Source organism: Falco punctatus (assembly GCF_963210335.1).
Source record: "Falco punctatus genome assembly, chromosome: 1".
Classification (NCBI taxonomy): Eukaryota; Metazoa; Chordata; class Aves; order Falconiformes; family Falconidae; genus Falco; species Falco punctatus.
Genome location: NC_137580.1, coordinates 119,990,723 through 120,016,263, shown reverse-complemented (window position 1 = coordinate 120,016,263; position 25,541 = coordinate 119,990,723). Strand labels below are relative to the sequence as shown.

Here is a 25,541-nt window from a genome sequence, read left to right as displayed (position 1 = left end):
ACACCAGCCTCTGTGCCGACTTGCTGGGCGGGGGCTGTTTCAGGGGGGAAATAGGAAGCGGTGTCTGGGTGGTGATAGCAGCTCTGGAGAGCTCGGGGACCTCCTGTGAGCTTCCTGGGCTGTTGGTGCCGATGGAGCGATGGAGCGGAGGGAACGCTGCAGCCTCAACTGCCCAGAGGGGTTTTAGGGGAAGAGGTTTAGATAAGAGGGGCTGCGGGAGGGCTCTGTGCCACCTGCTGAGCTCCAGGGCTGCTTCCCCTTGTAGGGGAGCGATTTGGTCCATGCCCGTAAAGGCTGAGAGCCACAGGACCACCTCAGCATCTCCGCACCAGCAGGAAAAGGCTCCCCAGCGCACGGGTGAGACCCCCGTGCAGGTGAGGGATGGGCAGCCTGCCCCGTGCCCTGTCCCAGGGCGGCCTGTGGTCCAGGTCTGGCAGCCAGCACTGGCACGGCTCTGCCTCACACCGCTCCTGCATCAGCGCTTTGACCGGTGCATGAGTGAGCCTGCCATTAAAACCAGCAAAACCCTCATCATCCCTCCTCTGCTGGCAGAGGTTTGCTCTTCCCTCTGTTATTCCCCAGCTCAAGCTCCCCGCCTGGCAAGGCACAAGAGACAAATCACAGTTTAGTGGCGTTGAGAGACTGTCAAAACCAAGTCAGAGGCACTCCCAGAGCCTACTGCTTCCCAGCTTGCCGGGTAGCCAGAGCAAGTTGGGAAGCAGTTCCACAGCCCCGGGGGTGCAGGAGTCGTGTGTCCCTGCACCAGCTTCTTAGCCAGGGTACGTGCCCCTGTACCCATCCCCGGGGAGGGGGAGCAGGGTGCCGCAAGCACACGTGCTGCTTGATGGAGAAGAGGGAAATGCTCCAAAGATGGATGCACTCCCCACATCCTGCACTCCTCCCCAGGCAGGCAGGAGCAGGATGCTGGTTGCACCCCTTGGTCATGGTGGAGGGGGGGTAAAGCATGTAACCTCACTCAGCAGCCCCCCAGATAATCCTCCTCCCCTGCATTAGACCTGCCATCCACATCACATTCAAGTTCCTACCAGATCATGACCAAACCCATTTATTGCAGGAGTTATTTAAACTCAGCTATTGCACAGCTTCCTTGGAAACCTCCCAGGCAGCAACAGGCACATCTTAGTCCCAACACGGGCTCTTTTATCTGCGTAGCATCTGCTCTTTTCACCCCTGGCTTCAACCTTGGGGCTTAACCCAGCCCAGAGCCAAACAACAACAAAAAAAACCTGCCCAAGGAGCAGAAGACACACACCTGCCTCCTGCTTATGGAGCCAAGGCTTCCGCAGCAGCCCAGCACATGAAGATTTGCAGCTCTGGGGCTTCGCCTTGTTTTCTCTCCTGCTCCCGGGGGCATAAAAGCAGGCCTGGCAGCACCCCCGCTCTCCTTGGTGAGGGCTCTGTGCTTGGCTGCTCGCAGGGTCTCCCCTTCCTTAAAATATTGCAGTGGCAGGAGTAGAAGAAAAACTCCTCCCCTGCTTGGATTGTCCTGTCTGCTCCTCTTTTCTGGTGTGTTAACTGGGGGTTGCAGGCTACGGTAATTCATTAACGAGCCAGACAGCGGGTCCTCTCCTAGCTCTGTGCTGCTGGGGTTTGTCGTTCTCGTCAGCTTCCCACGGGCTCCCCGTTTGCCCAGGAAACCAGGAATCCCTCTGCTTTCCAGCAAGGCTCCATCCATCGCTGCTTCTGATTCTGCCTTCCCTCCCTGGCCATCAGGAGATCTGCTGCCATGTACCCCTGAGTATTAGCAGATTTTGTTACAGAGTATGTATTTATGCCAGCAAAAATTATTCTAGAGGTCATCCTGAATGAATTATAAAATCCAGGTGCAATGGAGGGAAGGCAGAGAAGGAGCAGGGCTACGTGGGACAAGGTAGGGAGTGGGGAGCACCCTTGCCTGGCCATACCCAACCTCCTCACCCAGGAGGTTTGCTGCTGGGTGCACACAATGGCACTAGAAACTGAGCCTGGTTTGAAAAATGAATTTCAAAAGTACCCTGCCCTGCCGAAGACCCTCTTGCATCTCTCCTGCGGTCCCTCCTCGCTCAGACTCTGCCTTGCAGGTACCCAGCAGCAGCAGCCCAGGGCTGAGATCTGCCTGGAGGATGTAGGTGGTGAGGAAGCAGCTCTTGGTGCTTCCAGAAAAATCACTATTCCATTTCAGGAAGGGGTGAGTTAGGGGAAGGCTTGCACACCAGAATAGGCCATCTCCACTTCTGGCTGACTCCCACAGCCAGAGCTTGGAAATTACAATTTTGGGGCAGAGCTGGTTGCACAGTGTAAATCAGCATCGCTGCCCCTGAAACCAGCCCGGCTGCACGGAGCTACAGCACCCAAAGTCCCGTGGCAATGGAAAACTCTTCTCTCTGGGCAAACCCACGTGCACGGGCCTGTGTGTGTGGAAGAACTCAGGTTTTCTGCTCCCAGCCCTGTTTCCATCGGGAGTCAGCCCTTCCAACACTGAAAGCATGGAGTTTTTACCTGCTAGGTGCTATTTCTCACTTCCAGGCACCTGCCCTGAAAGGCCACTGATGCTGGAGAAAAGGCAAATTTCTGGTGTTTTTAAAGTTACCTGAAAAAGCTTGAAAGTCTTCAACTATTACAACTTCGATGCTCAAAATGGCTCTTGCAGAAGGTGCTGCTGAACACCCCACCTTTGCACGCCCCAAGGATCCTGCACCCTCCGCCCCCCCGCGCAGCCCCATCATGCAGCCAGCAGCTATTTCTGCCTCAGCGCTGCGGCGAGGGCTTTAATTTAAGCAAGCCATTTAGTTCTTTTTTTAAAGCATGAAAACTACCTCCAGATATGGCATAATGGGACCCAGTTACCTAAAAAAAAAAATCCAACTGATTCCTCCTCCCAACTCCTTCAGAGAAGGGGTGTTATTATCTCCAGTAATAAATGGGGGAGCAGGAGGAGCAATATGTGATTTTCCTTTTTTTCCCCAGTTCCACTTGAAATTTGTGTCAGAAGTTTGTCCGCATGGGTAGGGAGGGGTTTGGTTTCCCTTTTTTCCCAGCAATGCCTGGAATCTGGCTGGTTGCTAGTTTTCATTACAAATTTCAGCAATGCCTGTCTGTGCCGTCGCTGCTTGTTCCCTGTGTGCTCCCTCCTCTGAAGCCCAGCCTCGTGCAGGGTGAGAAGGAGGGATCCCACCCCCTGGCCAAACACAGGAGGAATTCTGCTTATATAGGAATATAAGCTTATATAGAAGTAACCTATAGGAGTAACCACAAGTCTCGTACCACAGACATTTACTTCCAGCTGTCTTTGGTTTTGACAGAGCAGGGATACTCCACGTGGCTTCTCAAATGAAATAATTACAAAAACACTGAAACAAAGCTTTGCAGCGTTAACCAAGTGAATGAATTCTCTCCAAATGAACCCCTGAAATATGCCTGGCTCAGCCTCACAAATAGATGCTTAACCTGGTAACCTGTTTTTGGGGGGAGTGGGTTGTCATGATGAATGAATTGCCTGGCCCGGGGCAGGAGCAGAGGGAATACAGAGGAGAGCACTGGCACGCAGAAGCAGGACCGTGCCCGCAGCACAGTGGAGTCCTTGCCCTTAAAGATCTGGGTTCCCATGCTGCTGGCATCCAGCTGGGCACCAGCAAGGGGCTGGACCTGCTTTCGGGGTGATACTCTGCAATCAACCCTTTAGCGAGGTGGAGAACTGATGTACAAACACAGCCAAACACTGCACTAGATGCTATCGGATTCTCAGTTGCTGTTACTGATAAAGAAGCGATAATTTACTCAGAGGAATGTACTTGTGTGTGCCACAAAATAAATAATCAGCAAAGCAGAGAAGAGCAGGGTCATGGTTACAGCCCATCCACGTGCCCCCAGCCTGGGGTTCCTTAGGGGTGGGGGGGGGAGGCAGAGCAGGAGCAACCCCTCCTGGGGACTATGAGACCAGGGGGGTCGGGGGAGACCCAGCTGCTGCACAGGAGGGATGGGAGCACCTCTGCCATCTCCCTTGCATCGAGATCCCAGTGCACTGCACCCTCCACCCAAGCCCCCTGGTATTTGAATACAATGAATGCACTTGGATATAATGAATGCACTCGGGTACGACATTTCCTGCTGTCCTGCTCCCCAGGAGCTGTCAGCTCTGCCTGGCATTGGCATGAAAAAACATCAGTCTGAGGTGACCACTGGGTTTGGGAGCTTTAGCCCACGTGAATAACGCAGCCAAAAGGGCAAGCAGGGTGGGTGCTGGGTGCAGGGACCCAGGCAGCCCACCCACACCTGCAGTCCACTCTCACCTCCCACCGCCAGGCTCCTCCACACCCTGCCTGGCTGGTCTCTGCGCTACCCCAGTGCAACGGATAGTTTTCTACTCCCAGCACCATTGCTGTACAGGTGAGGTCTCCAACTGCAGAGGAATGATTTCATCTTCAACTTGCTCTGCACCTCCTGCTCAACCTCATCCTCTTTGAGGTTGCTCCAAGGAAATGTCTAAGCCTATGAGAGCAGCAGCTCAACTGTCAAGCCAGCCTGAGCAGAAAGCCAACCCGATGTCCCCTGTGTGTGTGTCCCTGGGGCTGTGGCAGCGGGAGCAGAGGGTGGGGCCGGGGGCTGGCTCACACCTCCCGCACTGTGCTGGAGGGCTCTTCTCTGGGCTGTGGAGCCAACGGCACATTGGCATATATCTCCTGCTGCTCCATCGGGGACTTGTGCACACTGGCATATGTAGCCTCTTTTTCCTCTTCCAGATACTAGGAAAGGAGGGAGATAAACAAAAAACATCCTTCTGCGGGACCCTCTCTCAGCTGCTTTAAGCACCCAGGAACAGCTGTGGGGACTGGAGAAGGCACCCACATTCATTATCCAGGGTCATTTGCACCCCAGCTTGGCATGTCCCTTTGCAGCCCCCTCCCTACCCACTCAACCCATCCTGCTGCCCAAACTGTCACCCACCCACCACCCCCAGCTTTCCACCCACCACCTCAAGCTTGGCACTGCTTTGCATCCTCCTACCTTATTGCTCTGCTTGACCTCCATGTATTCCGTCGCGGTGTTCACCGAGCAGCGGAAAGCTTCGACATTGCTGTACAACTGGCTCTCTGCTATGCCTGTGCAGTGGTTAATGACCGCGTAGTTCAAGGCATCTTCTCCCTGGCACGTGAAGGAGAGGGACAAACTCTTAAGCTGCTGCTGCTCCCCTGCCCGCAGCCCACAGCCCATCCTGCTGCCTTTCCTGATGAGAGCTGATGGCTGCAGGAGCGCTGGGGGGAAAAGTTAACCTGCAGCAAGGGCTGGCTCAACATTCCCCAGGGGAAATCCCATTAGTGACACCAGCCCCTCCTCGAAAGCTGCCAGAAAACTTTAGAAAATAGTTCCCAAGCAGTGACAGCAGATCAGCTGCCCTGCAGCCTCCTCAGGTGTGCTTTGCTGCAGGTTCCTAAGGCTGTTTCACCCAGACAAACAGCTCCCATGCTTGGAGGCGCTGGGCGAGAAACCTCTCAGCTCAATCCTAAATCCCCTTCCCAGGAATACTCTGCAATAGTCACATAAAATCCCTGGTTATGTCTTTCTGCTGGCGAGCAGAGCCCAAAGGATGCCTCCCAGCCTAAAGGGCCATCAACCTGGCTGAAAGCAAACGGCTCTAGCTGCTCGTTTGCTCAGTTAGGGTGTAATATCTCCCCTTCCCAGGCGAGCTCGGAGCATGTCACCCCAAGACTTTGTGTAGTTTGCCTTACTGTATGCGAAGCACTGCGAGTCCTGTCCATCTCTACAGCTGCTCCGGAGGGGGCTGGGTGAAGCAGGGACATGGTTAGACACAAGTGAAACCGGACAAAATGTATTAAAAAACCATGGTGATGCTGCAAATCGCACCATAAAGAGGGCAGGGAACCTGTTGCTCCATCAACCATCTAAACTGGAGCAGTTCTTCAAATAAAACCAGACCGCACCTGCCAGCTGGTGATGTCCCCTCCGGCCCTCCCTGATCCTTCAAACACTGGCCTTAAACTTTGCACCAAGCCTAGTGCAAGCCTGGCCTATGCAGCTGAGCATGTCTGGAGAAGCTGATGGTACCCACACAAATTCAAGCAGGTGCTGTGCCGGGCAGCACCCATCCTGAGAGCTGCTGTTCCCCACTTCCCTAGGGATGAAACCTGTGGGATGGTCCCACCTCCCCTGGGGGAAGGAAACCTCTCTGGTGGAGGTCTCAGTGATGGACCCAGGAACTGGAGGGGTCAGGGAGGGAATAGGGGAGAAAAAAAGACATACAGAGAAAAACCCAAATATATCAGAAGACAGACTCTGGTGCAGAAACAGTGTGTGTGTGGCAGTGACAGCTTTGCTTACCCTTCTTCCTCTTCCTGGCCAGTATTACCAAAATGCCAACAGCAACTGCAAGCAAAAGAAGAGCCGCTACGATGCCTGGAGTGAGGATGTGCCCAACCACATCCAAGCTGCAAGAAAAAAAGAGGTTTTTTCTCCCACTTCTCCCTGGAAGCAGACTTGGGAGGGAGCAGCACGGAGCAGGCACGCAGGAAGCAGCTGTGGGTGACAGGGTTTGCCCTGGGAGGAAGGAAGCAGGCGTGGTGGTGGTCATGTGCAAGTTGGGCACGGAGCAAAGCAAATTGAAAACTGCAGAATAAAATGGGCGCTCAGGTCTAAGAGCTGCTGCACCTTCACTATTTGAAGGATGAGTTCTGCACCTATTTGTTGACTTTGTTGTAATGGGCAACCAGGCAAAGTGTGCCAGCTTCCTTTGAGCATGCTGATGGGAAGCCTCAGCTTTTGCTTGCCTCCTGCATCACCTCCAAGGGAAAGGAGAAGGGAGGAAGCTCTGCTGCTCTGGTCTCGTGCTTTATCAGCCATCTGCTGTGTGACTACAAAGCAGAACAGGACCCAGCTCAGCACTTGGTTTCCCACAGCAAATGGTGTCTCTGAGTTTTGGGGAAGGAAATAGCGTGAATTCTGCAGCTGGAAACCACCAGTTCTTGCATGGGGGGAACCTGCGCCTTGCTTAATCTGCAAGACTGACGCGGAACAAGCAGGGCTTTGGCAGAGCCAAGCAACCAGGGGCACAGGGATTATTTTCCGTGTGAAATGGCTGGCTGAGGGGATGAAACACTGGTGTCTAAAGGCAAAAGCAGGAGGTCTGAATCCTTAAAGGAGGTGTGAAGAGTCCAGAGGGCTGCAGGGGTCCAGCTGCAAAGAGACCTCATGGAGGGAGGTGGGTGCTGCAGGCAGGAGCTGGTACTCACTGTGGAGGGCTGGAGCCTTTGTTGTGTGAGAGATCGGATCCTGGTTGCGCAGCTTTCTCCCGAGGAGCTGTCTGTGTGGGGACTGATACAGAGCTAGTGGGATCGGGGCACTTGGTGGTGGGGGTGTAGGGTGATGCTGGGGAGGAGGAAGGAGGAGCTGTAACAGGAGGAGGAGAGGCTCAGTCAGTCTCGATGGGGAAAAATGCTGTGGGTCTTGCAGTGAGTCAAAGGTGACCCACTTACAGTCACACCAGGAGAGTCTGGGTCCCCTCTGCCACATCCAGAGCATGCTCCTTGAGGTGGGAGGGCTGTAAACCCTTGCCCCTGCCCAGGAGGCTTTTTGCAGTCCTGATCCCCTCCAAAACACCCACACAGCAGAGCTCACTCTGCAGTTACGGGGGTCTAGGCACCCCATGCCCAGCCCAGTACTAACACAACAGCCTTGTATGAGTGTCCCACCATGGGGGCTGGTCTCTGGCAAGGGGACAGAGAGGAACATTCCCTAAGTGCAAGCCCTGGTGCCTACAGCAGGAAATGGGGGGGAGCATGGTGGGGTGAGAAACTCCCCGGTATTATAAAACATAAAATTATAAGATAAGGCAAGGAGAGCACAAACAGGGCCGGCAGGATTTGATGAGAAGGTACAAGAGCAGGGTAGCACAGCCCGGCAATGAGGGTGGCTGACCCTGGGGTGCCAAAAAGGGGCTGTGGTGAGACATGGGCATGGGGAACGGGTGAAAGCAGCATCTGACATGGTGGCAGCCTGGTGACACACCCTGGGGCTGCCCCACATGGTGTGGGCACCCACATCCTCCAGGCTGCCCCTCACCGCAGCCCGCGCTCCCAGCACTTGGAGGGGGACACACCAACGCTGGACCTGAGGGACCCATAAGTACTGACCTGGGGAGACGATCACCTTCACACTGTCCTTATCATCAGGCCACAATATGCTGTTTCGCACCCCACAGAAGTAGCTGCCCTCATCACTCTTAACCAGACCCTCCACGGTCACTGTGAAACTCTGCAGGTTACGATTATCATGGATGGAGAATCGGTCCTGCCGCACGTAGGGCCGCGCTTCCGAGGTGATGACAATGTCATGATCACAGGTCAGAACTGTTCCCGGTTTGCACCAGTATTTCGGCAACATCTCCTGGCTAGACTTGTACTTGCAGGTGACCGAGAGGGACTGCCCCAGGAATCCTTGCACGGCGCCGGGCCCCTTCACCGCCCAGCAGCCTGCGGAGACACGGGGAGGCGCGGGAGCGCTGTCGCCGCGCCCGTCGGGGCTGCCGCGGGGCTCGGGGGCTCCGGGCCGGCCTTACCTGGCAGCAGCGCCCAGGTGAGCAGAGGCAGGAGCTCCATGGCTGCTCCGGGACGGCGAGGCTCGGTGTCCAGCTGTGCCCGGTTCCTCGCTGCGGGGCTCCGGGGCCACGCTAGCGGCACCGCCCACCCCCACTCCGCGTCGGAGCGGAGCGCCGGGACCCGCGGGGATGCCTGACGGCGGGGGTCACCCGGGAAGGGGCAGAGGTGTGGGGTGACACGGAGAAGCTTTATTGTGGCCGGCGGCGGCGACGGGAGAGGCGCGGTGGGCCCCGGCGCTGCCCCTGTCAACCCCGTCGGGGCCGGGCCGTGCCGGGGCGGAGCGGCGCCGGCTGCAGCCGGGGGGTCCCCAGCGGGTGCTCAGCCGGGGCACGGCTCCGCGCACGGCCCCCAGCCCTGCAACTGCAGCCTGGCCAGCGCCGGCGAGTAGCCCAGGGGGCTGGAGCTGCCCCTCGGGTGGCCCGGGGTCTTCGGACGGAGGCTGGGAGCTGGCCTGATGCTGAGGGGCTGCCAATGTGACAGGGGGACAGAACAGTGTGTGCCCGCCCGGCACTGGCTTGCCCCTTTCCCTTGCCATCCCCCTACGGCCAGGTGCCACCTCCTCCTGGCCCCCAGCATGATGGTCACTGTTGCTGGGGGGGCGGGGAAGACACATGCAGGACACGATCACCTTCCCCGCGTTGCTCTTTCCCCGTGTGGCTTTGGCCATTGACCCCCCACAGCAGTAGGTGCCCATAGCTGGCCCCTCCACGATCACTGTCAAGGCCCGGTGTGCGCAATTGTCCCAGATGGAGAATCGGTCCGGCCACACCACAGGCTGCAGCTCTGAGGTGGTGACAATGTCAGCAGCACAGATATAAATTTTTCCCAGTTTGCATCAGAATTTATGCTTTGTCTCCTGGCCAGGCTGGTATATGCAGGTCACTGAGAAGGACTTTGCAAGGAATTCCTGCATGATGCTGGTCCCCATCACCACTTGGCAGCCTGCAGAGGCACACGGAGCCGCAGGAGTGCTGCCACCCCACCGACACCTCCTGCCCCATCGGGCTGGTCCCATGTGGGCCAGAGCCCCAGGCATCCCCTCAGCCCTACCTGCCAGCAGCATCCAGCCGAGCAGCAGCATGAGCAGCGTGGACAGGCTGGCTTGGGCCGTGTCTGGGGCTTTGCTTCCTCCACTGCCTGGGGTACCCAACCCGTTGCCGGAGGTTTAGCAAGAACATGGGGTTTCTTATTTTTTCCGGCCTCAACTGACTTCCAGCCTCCTCTATCACTGAGAGCACTGCCATGAACTGATCGCTGAGCCCTCCTGCTCCACTGCTGCCCCTGCCCCAGGGGCTCTCCTTTCTGTCCCCAGCACAGCCCCCCCCCCCCCCCCCCGGGGGGGCAGTCCTGCCTCTCCCTGCCTCATTGCCACACTTCCCAGGGGCTCTGGCCAGGCAGGGCACCCAGCGGGGGTCTGCCTCTCAAGGGGTGGCTCAGCACTGCACAGGGGCCCCCTGAGCCCCAAACGTGCCCCCCAGGCTGGGGGCAATGCTCGCATGTGGGCACCCTGTCCCTACCATGGGAAAGGCAGACGAGGAACCTCAGCATCCTGTCCCTGTGCAGCTGGACATGAGCCCCCATTCCCGCTGCCCTGGCCAGCACATCCCTCCTGGCTGTCCCCAGCACAGCCCCTCTGCAGGGCACAGTCCCCATGCACAGTGCCCCTGTCAGGTCTCTCTAGGCCTCCCCTGTGTCCCCATCCCTTGTCCCCTGGAAGAACCAGCCCCTCCCAGTGTCCTTCCTTCTGCCCATCAGTGACTTGCTGAGCCTGTGCTGGGCTGGGCAAACCCTTCAGAAGAAGCTCCTGGGGGTGAGAGGGGGTTTGGGGATGGGCAGGACAAATGCAGCCCATGCACAGGGACCAGACCCGTGCTGGGTGTCACAGAGTCTTTCTCCTACAGCCCCAGGCTGGTCCCGGCTCGGACCAAAGCCTCTCATGCAGACTGGCTGCTGATAACATCACAGCTCCATTCCTAGCAAAGGCTGGGAGGCAGCTTTATGGTCAACGGTTGGTTCTAATTTGGTGGTGCTGAGGGTGTTCCTTGGTGGAGACACAACTGAGCTGTCCCTGTCCCTGACTTGTGCCTGGCCCTGATCCTTGGCCCTGACAGTGGCTACCTATGGGTGAAGGGTCCCTGCCCAGAGCATCACCGGGGCCAGGCTCTGGGCTGCTGGGTGTCCCTATGCAGTTGCTCCTGCATGCCCTCCCCTGCAGGGGACAACCTGGGATCCCTGCAGTTCCCCATGGCTCTGACTTGGAGCTGCTCCCTACATGCGGTGGCTTTGGGGCAGGGCTGTCCCTGCCTGACAGTGCCAGGAGCTGTCATCCCTGGATGGGGCACTTGGGATGGGAGGTCTCACCTACTCCATCAGTGCCTCCTTCCTGGAGCTTCCCTGCTCCTGCCTGCTCACTCAGGAGGTGGCACCGGCCAGGCCTAGGAAGATGAGACCCTTCAGACCCACCAGGAGCAGACAGTGAACATGGAGTTGGGACCTCAGTGGATGGAAGCACAGCCCTGGCCCCCATGCCCCTGGTGGGCTCCCAGCCCCTGGCTGGCAGGAGCAGGCAGTGGAGCCACAGGCAGAGTGAGGTGTGGGGGCCCTGGCCGTGCTCCCCAGCTCTCTCCCTCCCGGGCAGCCAAGCTGCTGCAGGTTTTGCCACGTGGGGCCAGAGTGGGCTGCAAATTGCTGGTTTGTGCCGGCTCCTGGCACCTCGGCCATTTTAGTTCCTTAAACAAAGCTGAAGAGCAACAGCTCTCCTCCAAAGCTGCCTGGGGCAATGACATTGAAGCTGGTTGTGCCATGAGATGTGGGACTTGGCATAGCCCTGAGGAGGATGGAGGCAGCCACGCTGCTCTCCCTGACGTGGCTGTTGATGCCAGCCACCCTGTGGGACACAAGCACACGTAAGGAGCAGGGTTTCTGCAGGGTCTCAGCAGTGTGCTAGTGCCTGCTTTTTGGAGATGGCAGAACCTGGGAAATAATAGGAGCAAGGAGAAAAGAAGCCCGTGGTGCAGCTGGGTGTGATGTGAGCTTTGCTCTCAGGCTGAGGGTGGCATGTTGCCGTGGTGGTGGAGACAGCTGGGGGAGGACACTGTTCCCCCACGCTTGCTCAGCTGGAGATGGGCATTTGGTTGCATCAGGCAGGGCTGGCAGGGTGAGGGCTCCTCTCCCCACACCAGGTCTCAGCTGGGACATGGTAGAGCTGGCACCCACATGGCCCCCCTGTGGTGCTGCAACATGTCCCCACACATCAGCAGGGCAGCCATCAGTGCCCTGGGCAGAGCTGGCAGCTGAAGGAGGGAGCAGGCAGGCAGACAAACAGACAGGCACCCGCAGGATACTCAGTCTTTATTGCAAAATTATCTTCAGTCGGCAGCTCCAGCTCAGCAGATGCAGCCTCTCTGTGCCCCAGACCCTCCTGTCTCCAGCACAGGGGATGCCAGGAGGGGCTGAGACTTCGCAGGGGGAGAAGCACCCAGAGCCAAGCAGCTGCTGGCATGGGGCAGCTGTGGTGGGTGGCATAGCCCCAGTAGGGTAGGGGGCAAGGGAGCAGAAGGGCATCCCTGGGGTCCTGAGGTGGTTGGAGAGGGAGGGCAGGCCGGTGTCCTGGCCGCTTCAAAGAGCTGCAGGTCTTCCTGGTCATGGGTCCTGTGCCGGCTTCTCACCCAGGCGGCCCCACATGCCAGCACCAGCGCCACCGATACCTTCACGCTGAGGAAGAGCAGCAGGTAGGTAACACTGAGCTGGGACCTGGGTAGCAGAAAGGAGATGATGCCAGAGCCTAAGTAAGGTCTGGGCAACAAGGATGGGGACTGGGGCACTTGCATGTCTGCCAGCTGCCCGCTTGACCCTGGGATGCTCCTGGGGGCTGCTGCAACCAGGGAGACCCAGGGCTGGGGGATGCTGCTGGTGGCTTGCCCAGACCCTGAGCCCTGACTTACGCCACTGCAGGTTCCCCAGAGCCTGTGGGGTACAGGGAGTTGGTGGCCAACAGGCTCATGTCACTGTCCTTGGTTGTGGCTGAACCAGCTGTGAAGAAAACAGAGTCAGAGCAAAGTGGAGTCCCCTCTGGCACCCTGTCCTGCCCCCTGCACAGGGAGTCTCTGCCCTGAGACTTTGTCCATGGAGGTGCAGGAGGGGGAGAGGGGGGTCCCTAGGCAATGTGGTGGGTGCTGAGGAGGAGGAGGAAGAAAAAAAGGGGGTTTACTGGGAGGAACTGGAAACCCTAAAGGATGGGCTCGTGGAAGCTGAGACACTGAACGGGAGGCTCTGCTCTGCACGAAGCTCTGTGCACTCTTCTCCATCCCTTGTCCAAATTTGTAACAGGACAGCCTCCAGCAGGTCCTGGTGCCTGCAAGGAGCTTGTTCCCTCTTTGAGAACCCCTGTGTTCCCCTGGCTGGGGAGGTCTTGTCCCCAGTGTTGTGACCCAAATGACAGGCTCCATAGCACGCCCCTGCCTTGCTCCCAGCCCTGGCTTTACCTGTGGAGACTGTCACCTCGGTGGTGTGCCACTGGTTGAACCACCATCTCCTCCTCACCCCGCACAAGTACCAGCCTGCGTCCCCCAGAGTGACACTTCCCAGTGTCACCGTGAATGAGTGTGCCATGTGGTTGTCCCTGATGGACACCCTGCCCTGTGTCACCATCACCTCTGAGCCATTGGTTTGGGCGATGTAGGTGAAGCAAAACCAGAGGAAGCTCGGGCTGCACCAGTACTTGGAGTAGAGCTCATAGCCTGGCTCATAGCTGCAGGACACTGTCAGTGAGCCACCCTGGTCAGCCATCACTTTCATGGGGCCCGTCACTGCCCAGCCACCTGTGGGGGACAGGGAGAGATGCTGCAAGCATGTACCAGCATTTCCCTGGGGAATGGGGAGGGATCTGAGCCCTGGATTCCCTGGAGCACCCTGTCCCAAGGGAGGCTGTGCACCAGGGAGCAGTGCTGAGATATCCCCAGTCATCAAAACAGAGCCCCCGTCAAGCGTATGTGTCATTAAATGAGCCAAAAGCCTTACTACCAGCGTTCATATGACAGCAACACAAGCATATCTCAGAGATCACCCCTGTAGCCATCCACTGGCCACAAGAAAAGGACAGTATCAGCTGGGCTCTTGCTGTGACCATGGTGGCTCCCTGGGCTGGTTCAGTCCCAGCCTCTCTGCAGCTCTGCCCAGAGTCTGTGGGGTGGGAAGTGCCTGTGCTCCTGGGTCTCACCTGGGAAAAGGGTCCAAACCAAGAAAATCCTCATTTTCCAGCTTCTTCCTCCTGATGTAGATTTTCCCCTGTGGTTATTCAAGAAGCACCCTGTGGGATGGAGCCAGTTTCACAGCACCCAGGCGTCCCAGGAGTTTCCCAAGCCTCCTTCTCCAGCCGCTTCCTTGGGCAGTGTTTACCCGCAAGCCTAGATGTCTTGTCTAAAAACGGTTGCTTCCTTCCCTTCTGCCAGGGACCATGACTCACCCTGGGGGTGTCTCATGAGAGAAACTCTGCTTTTGCTCTGAGGCACCCACTGGTTCCCAGCCAAATGCCAAAATGCAGCAGGTTCCTCCATCGTGATGCTGATCCTGGAGTAGGGCACAGCCCCCTCCCTGTGCACACAGCCTGAAGGGCTTCGGGAAGATTTGCAGAGGAGTGGGGGTCCAGGGACCAGGCTAGAGAGAATGCATGTCAGCCCCTGTGGGTGGACTGGTTGAGATTGCTGGAACACCCTCCTAGTTGTGATGGACTGGGATGATGGACCAGGATGATGGACTGGGATGATGGACAGCCATCCTCACTGCACTGCTGGTCCCTGGCTCCCGAGCTGGCTGTCAGTGAAAGCTGGGCTGTTTTTGTTTGTTTTCTCAAGCAGAAGTGTCTTATTTCCCCCCCAAACCCGCCTTTTTTGGCACAGCTGTGGCTTTTGAGTGACAACACTCTTTTTCTCCAAAAATTAAACGTTTTCCACTGAAAGTTTTAGAAACCCAAACACATAAGCAAAGCCACTTCCCTGGCAGCTGCCTTGCCATCGGCTTTCTTCCTCCGTGCCCCTTGGAAAGAGCAGAAAGCACAAACCCTGGACCTGCAGGAGGCTAAGGCAGCTCCTTCCTCCTTGCCCTCCTCTCCTTGTCCCCACCATGGCAAGAAGAAGCTCTGGGTTTTCCTTCTGGTCTTCATTCCCAGCAAACAGCCTGACCGGCTATGAGCCAAGTTGCCGCAAACAGCAACAAGATCTAAACCCGAGAAGTGTCTGGAGATCACAAACCTGCTTTCTGCTGAGAAGCCTCCCTGGCAAGGCTGGACAGCCAGGGCTCCAGCCGCCTCCCCAGCTGCTCTCATCCCCCTTGCTTTGAGTGTCGGTTCCCATCGCCCCCTCCCAACATAGCCCAAGCAGTACCAGGGTATCCCGGGGACCCCCACAGGGGACAGCAGCAGCACAGTGGTTCTGTGGGTGCACCAGATTGTCCCCTCTCCCCTCCAGACCAAGTTCCTGCAGAGGATTTTTTTTTATTGGCTTTATGTGAACCCAAAGCAATCTGTTTGCTGCTGAGCTGGGCAAACAACCCACTCCTCAGCCTGTGCAGGAATCAGGGAGGGGTTGGTTGGTGATGGAACAGCAGCAGCCACTTCCTGCTCCTTCGCCTCTGCTGCCACAGCGATGACATCCCCAGGGGTGATCACAAGGACATCCCTAGGGGTGACCCAGCAGGGACCGTCTGCCCATGAAGGATGCTTTGCTAGGAGTAAACCTCTTCTCCTGCAGAATGTTGGCTGGGCATCTCGGTCACCTCCTGCTGACACAGAGTGTTTGTGAGGATGCTGGTGTTCTCCAGCTTGAGGTTTGGTTCTGTGTCACTGTGGCCACCCTGGCCAGGGGACAGCATGTCCCCACAGCCCTGGGGCACAGCTGGGCAGTGTGGGGGATGCCCAGGGTGAGCAACCACACTGCATGGGCCCTGCCTGTGCTGCCCACGCTGCCCGCACCAGGGGCTCTCACCTCTGCCAAGTTCAGCAAGTTGTCGTAGACGGGGCTGTCATCCAGCTCTGTGGCAATGCCTGGTTTGCGGGGGGCAACACAGACTTGGGTGGCAGAAAGAACAGCCTCAAGGGCAGGTTTTCTGTGTTGCTGGGAGTGGGGAGCTCCCTGCAGCCCCGTGCCCAGGGTGGGTTTGTCCCCCATGTCCTGATATGGGCACCGGGGTGTGCCTGGGACAAGGCACACAAGGGCACCATTACCTTCCCTCCTCCTGCATCTCCTGAACAGGATGCAGAGGAGCCTGGTGGAGCCAGCAAGAGCCAGGAGGGAGAGCAGGACCACCATAAGGGAGAGCAGGACCATGTTCAGGACTGGCCCCCTGGGGCTGGAGGTGAGGGGAGAGGCATTGGACTGGTTCTCCCCCTCCCAAGATTGGTACTTTGTTTCTGCAGTGCCCTCCCGCAGTCCCTCCACAGCCAGCCGTGGGGAGGGAGGCAAAGCAGGACAGAAGCCTGGAACCCCACTTTTAGTCTGCTGTTGCATCACCCCAAGTGCCCAGACTGATGGATGAAGACTCTTTGTGTCCCTGTGTGAGCCCCCTTGCACAAGGGCACCCACTGCTGCCCACAGCAGTGAAAACCCCTACCCTTCCCCATGCCCACCCTGTGCCCTGGGGCCCCAGGCTCACCCCATGGTGGTGGCATTTGTTGCGGGGGTATGCTCCATCATGGTGCTGGAGATCCAGGGGCTGAGGGTGGCCAGAGGAGCTGCTGGGGTAGCTGCTACTGCTGCAAAAACAAAGGCCCTAGTGGGAACTGAGGGTTGCAGGTGGCCATGGGTCACCCACATCTCCTCCAGCAGCAGATGAATACTTGCCCGTGTCCCCTCCAGCCCATGCCTTTGCCCTGTCCACATCCTTGTGGGATGCACCCTGCCTGCCTGCCTCCTCCCTGCATCTCCAGGCCATGTGTCCCATGGACAGACATCACCTGCCATGAACCAGAGGTTTCCCTGAGGCCAATGGGGTTTCATCCACCCTTTTTCCTTGTCTAGAAACTCAGTGTTGTATCATTTGGCCATCAGAGGTGGGTTTGGCAGGTACTCCCTGGCTCCAGCGCTGGGGCCTAGCACCAGTGCTTGTTGCCATGTGTAGCCGGTGGCTCTGCCATCCTGCCTGCATGGTGATGGGTGCCAGGAGCCCCAAAACCAGGCTAGGGCTGTACCCTGCATTGTGCTCTGCCTGCATCTGCCAGCATGCCCTGAAGAAAGCAACTTGTCACCCCCTCAAGGTCCCAGGGGATCTATCCTGCATCGCTGCCTCCTCCCAGGTCACTGCTGGCCCATGAGCCAGTGGTGTCTCCAAAAAAGGGTCCTGGCCAGCAAAACCTGCAGTGAACCAAACAACAGGGCTTACCTGGGAGCACCCTCACTGTCACTGGCTCCATCAGGTCGCTGCCTGTCCTCTCCACCCCGCACCAGTAACTCCCAGCATCTGTCTCAGAGAGGTTTTGCACGGTGAGCAGGACCACGCAGAAGATGTGGCTGTCCTGGATGGAGACCCGGCCATGCTGCTGGGGCACATCCCTGCCCGCCGTCTCCACCACCTTGCGGCAGGAGTGCCGACTGGCCCCCTCGCACCAGTACTTGTTGTAGTCCTCATAGCCCCGGGGGTACCAGCAGCGGAGGGAGAGCTTCTCCCCAGCGTGGCCACTGATCTCCCTGGGGACAACCAGAGCCTGGCAAACTGCAAAGAAACCCACCGTGACACCAGAGAGAAACAGGGCTGCAGTCAGCCTTCCCCCAGGCCCCTCCTTCTTGGCTCCCTTTGGAAAGAAGCACTTTGGGAGGACCCCATCTGCTAGCTTTTAGCTGTAGACATGCCGTGCCGATGGGAGGCTTTGGCTCTGTTGGTGCCTGACATGGAGCCTGTGCCCGGGGGGGGCTCAGCAGCCCCGGCCCCTTGGTGCCAGTGGGAGCCAGAGCATCACCAGTGCAGTCAGAGCCTGTCCTCACCTGGCAGAAGGAGCCAGCTCCAGCCCAGCAATATCCCCATCATTCCCACTTTGCTCTGGAGATCAGCATCAGCCTCCTGTGCAGGGTGGTGAGCTGGGGGATGCTGAGCTGATGTGTGGTCTCAATGTCTTTTGCTGCTCTTTCCTCAGGCAGGAGGTGGTGGCGAAGCACGCTGCTCTGCAGCTGGGTTATTTTTATCTGGCCGGGCTTCGCCTTGAGGTTGGGGGTTTTCTGCTGTGGGTGAAAAGCTGCTGAGATGCTTTTTGCAGAGTGGCACATCTGAAGCACACTGGGGAGGGTGGGCAGCTGCAGAAACAGGACATAGGACTCCATGCACCTCATTTGACAGGGCAGTGTAGGAGAAGAGGGGTCTTCACCCCAAACGGCTGCTGCAGGGAGATGCTGGAGCACATGAGCTGAGCGGAGTTTCCAAGGCCAAAACAGGGCAAAACCAGCCTGGAAGTTGTAATCTGTGCTTGACCTTTGCAGAGCCCACCTCACATTCCTGGGGGTGTTGGAGGCTGTGTGTTGTGGTGCTCCCTCTTGGCCAGGCTAAAGAGTGATGCCAGGATGGGCTTAGACTCCCCGGTGCCCGGAGGGTGTCACCTCAGCCCCTGGCCTGCTTTTCAGCTGAGAGGGACATGCCAGACCCTGCCAGATCTCGGGGATCCAGGTGCCTGGCCCCAACCCTGGGCTCTGCTGGGGTCTGCGGCACTGAGATGGTTTGGGGGGAGGCAGGAGACACAAGGCGTATGGAGACTGAGGAACGGGAGTGATCCAGGCATTGCCTGGAGCTGCTGTGTGGTGTGAGGGCTGTGGCTGGGCAACTGGGGTTGGCTCTGCCAGTGGTGCTTGCTGGGACAGAGCGACTGGGATGATGTGGGGCTTCCTCCTCCTCTGGCTTTCTTATCCCAGGTATGACTGTGCTGGGGCTCAGGGGAAAAGTGGGAGCACAGATGCATCACTAGAGCTGGTCCAGGCAGTGGCTCTGCCTGTGTTCCCGCTCTCCATTTGGCACAGGAGCTTCTTGCCCATGATGAAGCCTGGGTTGCCCTTGGGAGCCAGTGGCACCTAGAGGAGCTCCCCTGGCCTGTGGCGGGGCAGGGATAGAGCTGAGCTTGAGCTTCAGCTTGGCCACCCACTGCCCAGGCTGCTGCTGCAGGGCTGTCCCCAAGCCCTTCATGCAGCATCTCTCCACTTGTTTTTCTTTCCATCCTTGTGGGCTTTCTTCCTCTTTCTAAAACCGCATTACACAGCAGGATGATTATATTTGGTTAGATGACGAGACCTACCCAAACAGGGGCTTTTACTTCTGCAGTTCCACTGCCTGGGATCTGCAGCTGAAGCCTTGACATCTGCACAGGACACTTGGCTGGGGGAAATGGGACCCCCAGGACCCTCCCTCCACCACACCCTGCCCTTCAGCCCCTTTGCTCTGTGCAAAGACCTGGAGGGGAGAGAACAAGATGTCAGGTAAAAATAAAGAAGCAGAAGCATGAGGGTTGTATGGGAACAGGGGTGACCACACTGGCCACAACACCCACCTCCTTCCGGGGGCATCTTTGAGTCACTGGGGACAGAGAGGGGACAGAGATGACTTCTTCAAGCAGACACCGATCTCCCCTGCCTCCTCATGTGTTCCTCATTGCTGAGTACAAGGGCTGAGGAGGATGAGAAGGGGCTGCCAGGGCGCAGCATCCCCCGGTCCCCCACAGCCTGGAATGGGGATGCTGGGCTTTTAACCCTTGATCAGGGGATATTTTAAACATATCCCAAATCTTTGGATCTTATCTCATTTAATTACCTCATGGTAGGGTGGGGATAAGCAGCACTGCTGGCCTGCTGGCATGTGTGTTGTGCTGCACACTGGGGTCCCTGGTCTCATGTGGTATGGAGGGGACAGGGATTGCTTCTGCAGGATACAGGGAATGCCAGTGGGAGAGGCAGAGAGAGCTCAGGCAGCAGTTGGGAAACACAGCCTGGATGTGGGAGAGCTGCAGGGGATGCCTGTTCCTGGACATGGGGCTTTCTGGCAGTAAGGGATGAGCACAGAGCCGCTCAGTGTGTGTTCATGTAGATTGGTGGCAGTTCTGGAGCTCTGGAAACTGAAACTTCATCTCTCTTTTGAAAGTCCTGAAATGGAGGAGAAATGCAAAGTTTTAGGGCATTTTGCAGGTCCACCTGCGCCAGAGCACAAAAAGCCCATATCTACATAATGCCTCTTCCTACAGGGTTTGTGAGTTGCTGCCTGGGACAAGCTGTTAAAGGGAAGGAAAAGGCTGGTGAGGGGAAAGGAGTGTGACCCCAAAGCTGGGCAGCTCCTCCTTACTGCACCCCAAAGCAAGGTGCAGCTCCTTGCTGCAGTGCTGGGAGCAAGGAGCACCCATTGGGTAAATGGTGCTCCATCCCCCTTTGCCCCATCCCCCTTTACCTGCCTCTTGGCTGGGCTGTTCTCGTAGTCAGGCTGTGTGCGTGAGAAGCAGTAGCTGGAAGATCTGGGGTTTATTTTCCACCTGCCCTGGAGCCTGTGCTGCCCGCAGCAAGCCCTGGTGTGTCCAGGAGCACTGATGCCAGGGTGGGAGAGCTGCTCCCTAGCAAGGTGTCAGGCACCGGCTCTCCTGGTGATGGTGTACTGCTGGTGGCATGGGAGCTGCAGCACGCAGCAGGGCTGAGTGCGGGATACAGCAGAGGACTGAGCTTTTCAAAACACAAAACAAGTGTCAGGCAGGACACCCTGCCCGTCAGGCAGGAGACAGACACTAAGTTACCCTGCAAGGGGTTTTTGCATGCGAACTGGGGAGACGTGGGAGATGTAGCTCTGCCACTGCTGGGCAAGGCGCAGTGAGCCCTTCCCAGCCTTCCCTGGGGGCAGGAGAAGGATTGGGAGAAGTAGCTCAGAGGTAGAGTTTCCAGCCGGAACATGCACAGAGAAGGTGCCTACGAAAGCACTTGCTGGCTAGGGATTTTGAAGGCAGCTTGCCTACTCAAAAGCAGCCAGAAGCACACCTTCAAAAAGTCACTTTGGTAGAGACACTGGGGGAATTTTCCAAGCCACATCTCTGCTATCACCATCAGATGAGAGCTATTGTTTCCCTTTGCTTTTCTGTTTCGGGTTTAGTTTCTGGGCAGGATGAGCAGCTTCCCAGCCCAGCGCAGAGGATGTGACCCCCTGGCACAGACCAGGGCCAGTTCCTGCCCATCACCACAGTTCTCAGGACCATGTTACCCTTCAGAGAGCTCCTGACTCTGTTGCACTGGCTGAAAGCAGGTCTCCTTCCTGCCCCTGCGGACATTGCAGCCATTTACAGCTGCCCAGCACTGACACCACAACTCCCACGTGGGGTTTTGCTCTGATATTTCACCTTTCAGCTGCTGGGCAAAGGGCCCCTGTTTGCAGCAAGGATGCTGGCCAGGGGGTGTCGTAAAGGGTTTTGCAAAGGGGATGGCTCTGGCTCAGCACCTCGGCTTCAAAACGACTCAGCAGCCTGTGAACATGCTCCTGGAGGGGAAGAGCAAGATTGGAGCAGGCAGGAGTGATGAGCCCTGCAGTGCTGACGCAGGAGTCTATGTCACACAAGGGGCTGTGATATTTATCCCAATTAAAACTAATGTCAGGCTGAAAGTGATGAAACCAGAAAGGAAGTGGAGCAATTCAGACAGAAACTGATGCAGCCAGAGCGTGTTGCGGAGCCACAATGCCTGGTCCCCTGCAGAAACAGGGAGAGCCCTGCATGGAGTATACCCCACCACCACCACCCTGACACCGTCCAGCCAGGGGCATGGGTGCTAGGGTGCTGCGGACACCCTGGGGGGAACGAATAAATGCAGCCACCTGCAGAGGAGGCTGCAGCAAAGGGCAGGGGAGGGCACCCTGCTCCACACCAGCATCTCTGTGCGGCGGCTGTTGCAGGGCCAGGATGCCCTGGTGGGGAGAGCTGGGTCTTGCTCGGCTCTTGAGCCAAGACCCCCTCTCTTTTGACAGCAAGTGGCTCAGGAAATGCAGGGCAAGGCTATTTTGTAAGAGAAGAAGCATTGCTGAAACACTTCTCGGGAATCCCACTGATGCATCCCGACAGGAACAAATCAGTTTGTCTTTTCATCTCAGCCTCACTTGGGGCTGGAACAAGCACTCACGTGTGGCTCAGTAGCCATGTCCACGAGCAAAGCGGCTCTGGTGGTGGCAGAGCAGTCACAGGCGATGGGAACATGGCAGTGGGAAATGAGCTGACACCTGCACTCCTGCAGCCCCTGCCTGGTGCCTCCCTGAGGGCAGCGATCCCAGCCCCTCTCCAGCAGCAACAGGACATGGAGTGACATGCTCAGACACTGGTTTTGCCCTGGTTCTGGTGAAATTCTGGGTCTGGGTTTAGTCTCTAGCAATGGCCTTAAAAAAAGGCTCAAAGCCCTTCTGGGACCGGTAGTAATTGAATCAATGAGTGCACCCCCTCAGTGCACGACCCAGCACCAACAGATCTCCAGCTCCCACCCCACCTTACCACCCACCGCCACAGCTGAGCCTCCCCAGAGCCCTCCTGTGCTGGTCTTCAAGCATTGGAACAGGCTGCACAGGGAGGTGGTAGGATCACTATCCTTGGAGGCATTTAAAAAAAAGTGTAGCTGCAGCCTTTAGCCACACAGTTTAGTGGTGGCCTTGGCAGTCTGGAGTTAAGGTTTGACTTGATTTCAAAGGTCTTTGCCGACCTAAGTGACTCCATGATTCAATGACATTTCCACCCCCTACCCCATTCTGTTGTTTTTTTCTAGGGCCTTTGAAAAATAATCTGAGTATTTCAGCCTGTGCTTTCACGAGCAGATTTAGCAGCTTTGGTGAAATTTTCCTTTGGAGATAAGGCTGAATTTAATAATTTCTAATGCAGCTCCTTTAGTGCTGGCTGATTGAACACACACTGTCTGATCTTTCCCTTCCACTGCCATCTCAGATAACCAAGATAAGCCCAAATCATTCCCAGATGTCCTGACTCAGCAAAGCTAGTAAAAGAAATACTTGCAGACTTCGTGGTGGTGGAGGGTTTAACTCCTGGCTGTGCCTCAGGCTGGACTGCTCAGCCAGAAAGGGCTAAAGCAGGGGTTGGTTATTGCAGTGAAATTAAGAAAGCAAAATTCAACAGAGGATGAAATTCTGACTCCTCCCTAGCTCATGGAGAAGGAATGACTTTGGTAGGGCTCAGATCTCTAAAAAGTGTTGTACAGGCAGTCCAGGGAGATACTACAGCAGATTAATGGTGTTAGGCAGCCGAGAGGGAGCAGGTGAGGGGGACAGTGAAGCAGGAATTCCCGAGCTGGATTTAAATCCTCCACTGTTGTAGCTGTACTTCTCAAGACAAACAAGTAATTAAGCTATCAGAGATACAGTATACCAGCAAACAGGCCAAACAATTGAACTAAATTGCAGCTTCATTTGAAACCACTCCTGCCGTTTGCAGGTCATTTCCTCTGATTTCATTGCTCTGCACTGATCTCAGCTGGCCAGCACTTGCTCAAGGGTATAAACTGCTCTCTGGCTCCCAGGATCTTCTGCTGGGGTCTGGAAGAGGTTGGTGGAGCAGGGGGGTTGTGGTGAGAGGGGAGGGGAGGGTGATGCAGGTGTCAGGTTGCTGGGCTCTGATAGAGCTGCTGATACCACTTACCTGCCATGGGTCAGGTCCTCCAGAGCCATAAAGCTGTATAAAGCCCTTGGAGCAGTGCCAGGCTGTGCTGGTGCCTTTTTGCTAGTGAACTGTGTTGTCTTATTAGGCTGCATTACACTTGGCGATCTCACAATAGATAAGAAAGCTGCCTTCCTCCTGAGAGCTGGTAAACCTGTAGGGCCAAGTATGTCTCTGGTGTAACACCAGTATTTGCAGTAGGACAGGAGAATTTGGCTTTACAAGGCTCTCCTTGCTCAGCAGCAGCTCCTCATTGCTCTCCTTTGTAACTCAGAAAAGGAAGACAAATGTTACTGGAGCTGAGATGGGCTAGAGGGTGTTATCTGAGCCCCAGAGCCTTTCCTGCAGCAGGGATGTGCCAGGAATCCCTCTCCAGAGGTGAGCAGGGCTGGAGTCTCAGACCTGGTAGCACACTGGGGGCTTACTTCCTCTTCACAGGGGCTTAAGTTCACCCCACCACCCAGGAGAGGTTTGTCGGAGCATGGGCACAGCTTGTGTGCCCAGGGCAGAGCCACATGGTGCCTGAGGCAGGTCTGGGTCCCCAGGATCCATGTGACCCAGCAGGCAGCTCAGGTCGGGGCAATATCCCCACTCAGTGGGGGCTCTGGGGCAGGAGAAGGCTGAGTATGCACTCGAGACACGTTAGCATGAGGTCTCCAGCCTCAAGGGTCCATTACAGCACTAGGATGACCATGAAAAGGATTGTGCTGACACCCATGGGCTTTTTGACCAGTTCTTGGTGTATTTAAGGGGACAGAGTTGCCCTGACTTTGCTGAAGTCCCGCTGAGGTTTGCTGCTCTTGTCTTTCTGGCCCTACCTGATGTGGAGTGTGTGCACTATGTTGAACCATGATACTGGCTGTGCCACTTGTAAATTATCTGATCCAAACACCCTGGCTCATGATGTCACTTATTTTTGTGCTGTTGATCATCTTCCAGTGCTTGAGACCAACGGATGGTCTGTGTCAGGCCTGGGTTCAGCTTCTTGGCCTCAGGCAAGCCTAAACCCCTTGTCCCTGTATGTTGTGTTTCATCTTTTCTGGCTGTTGTTGCCAAAACCGATCAGCTGACCCAGCAGAACCATCTCTGCTGTCAGAGGAAATAGTGGGCAGATATAATTAGCAATGTCAGGCCCAGGCAGTCAAACAGCAATTGGACGGGTGCAGATGGCTCTTGGAAGCATGGTCTGTTCCTCTGGCTTGGGGCCCTCTGCTGATCTGGAAGGAGGGAACTGGAGATTGAATCGAGTCTCTTAAATAAACTTCTCAGTAAAGATTAATTTCTTTCCAGTCTAATCAACAACAACAGATTGCTCTAAAGGGAGTTGTAAAGAAAAGGATCTCAATGAGATATTGATTGTCACCTCCAGGTTTAGACACAAATTCCTCCTGTTTCTAAATACAGTTTGTTTTTCACTCCAAGCAGGCTCCTAACTGGGCTCTGTGAATGCAGTGGGTTTCCAAAGGGGAGCTGCCAGGGTAGCCAGGCTCAGGTTAGCGCCACTTAAAGAAGCTGAAGTGGCCTGGCTAGCACAAGCCCCTGCTGCTCCCTGGGGTGACACACCGCTCACGCTGGGGACCACACAGGTCTGCGTCTGTGTCACTGCCTGTGGATGCCCCAGGGCTGTATGAGTTGATGGCTGAGGGGGGTCAGCTGGGGCAGCCCTGGTGTGAGTATGGGGCTCCCCAAGGTGAAGCACCAGCGAGCCGGGCGTGGAGCACAGCTGGAGTAGAGCGTGGACCTGGCTTCGTGCTCTCTGCTCAGCAAGTGATGGGAGCTGGCAGCAAGAAGCCTCTCTGCGCAGGGCTGCCTTCCAACTCCGCCTGGCCGTACCGTGCACGCCTCTCACCCGGGAGGGAGGGCAGCGTCTCCCGGTGGCGAGGGCAGGGAGCCCCGGCTCTGCCCTTCTACCACGGCAAACGGAGGTGGGGCGTGGGGGCTAGAGAGGGACCAGCCGTTCTGCGGAAACTGCCGCGGCTCCTGCCTGCGTGGACCGGAGCTCCCACGGCCTCCCCGCCCCAGGGCGGGACTGGCCTCCCCCCGCCTGCCCCCCATTCCGGGCGGGGGAACCCTGCGAGGGGGCGAGCACGGCGGCGGCGACGAACCTGGCACCGCTCCGCTGTCCTGCGGGGAACTGGACCGGGCCAAGCTGAGCCGGGCGGTGCTGAATAGAACCCAAGCAGGCCGACCCCAGCCGTGCTGTGCTGAGCCGAGCCGCGCCGCGCCGGACCGGGGCGGACGGGACTGGGGCGAACGGGACCGGACCGGGCAGGGCGGGGCGAACGGGACCGGGC

General features: G+C 57.1%; 3 protein-coding genes across 5 annotated transcripts; all 3 read right to left on the bottom strand.

Annotated features, from left to right (window-relative positions):
- Positions 1-3,260: 3,260 nt before the first annotated feature.
- LOC308063857 (uncharacterized protein) lies at positions 3,261-8,686 on the bottom strand. Its single transcript, XM_080387389.1, has 7 exons — positions 8,570-8,686; positions 8,145-8,483; positions 7,245-7,401; positions 6,337-6,443; positions 5,727-5,779; positions 5,005-5,142; positions 3,261-4,742 (listed from the first exon to the last, which is right to left on the bottom strand). Exons 1-7 carry the CDS (start codon positions 8,607-8,609, stop codon positions 4,608-4,610), a joined length of 969 nt encoding a protein of 322 aa, XP_080243515.1. The 5' UTR covers positions 8,610-8,686; the 3' UTR covers positions 3,261-4,607.
- Positions 8,687-10,041: 1,355 nt separating this feature from the next.
- On the bottom strand, positions 10,042-15,317 carry LOC308063870 (CMRF35-like molecule 7). The gene is made up of 4 exons (XM_080387428.1): positions 13,828-15,317; positions 13,094-13,429; positions 12,554-12,641; positions 10,042-12,362 (listed from the first exon to the last, which is right to left on the bottom strand). The coding sequence occupies exons 1-4, from the start codon at positions 13,859-13,861 to the stop codon at positions 11,996-11,998; spliced, it is 825 nt and encodes a 274-aa protein (XP_080243554.1). The 5' UTR covers positions 13,862-15,317; the 3' UTR covers positions 10,042-11,995.
- Positions 15,318-15,329: 12 nt separating this feature from the next.
- LOC308063840 (CMRF35-like molecule 8) lies at positions 15,330-25,092 on the bottom strand (the record flags this gene model as incomplete). 3 transcript variants are annotated; one of them, XM_080387336.1, is made up of 6 exons in its annotated part: positions 17,582-25,092; positions 16,983-17,312; positions 16,257-16,356; positions 15,829-15,953; positions 15,590-15,648; positions 15,330-15,383 (listed from the first exon to the last, which is right to left on the bottom strand). In XM_080387336.1, the coding sequence occupies exons 1-6, from the start codon at positions 17,622-17,624 to the stop codon at positions 15,330-15,332; spliced, it is 711 nt and encodes a 236-aa protein (XP_080243462.1). In that variant the 5' UTR covers positions 17,625-25,092. The 3 variants fall into 3 exon arrangements, with proteins under 3 accessions (XP_080243462.1, XP_080243461.1, XP_080243460.1); XM_080387335.1 differs by having other exon boundaries at positions 15,334-15,648; XM_080387334.1 differs by having other exon boundaries at positions 15,334-15,953.
- Between the last annotated feature and the right edge of the window lie 449 nt (positions 25,093-25,541).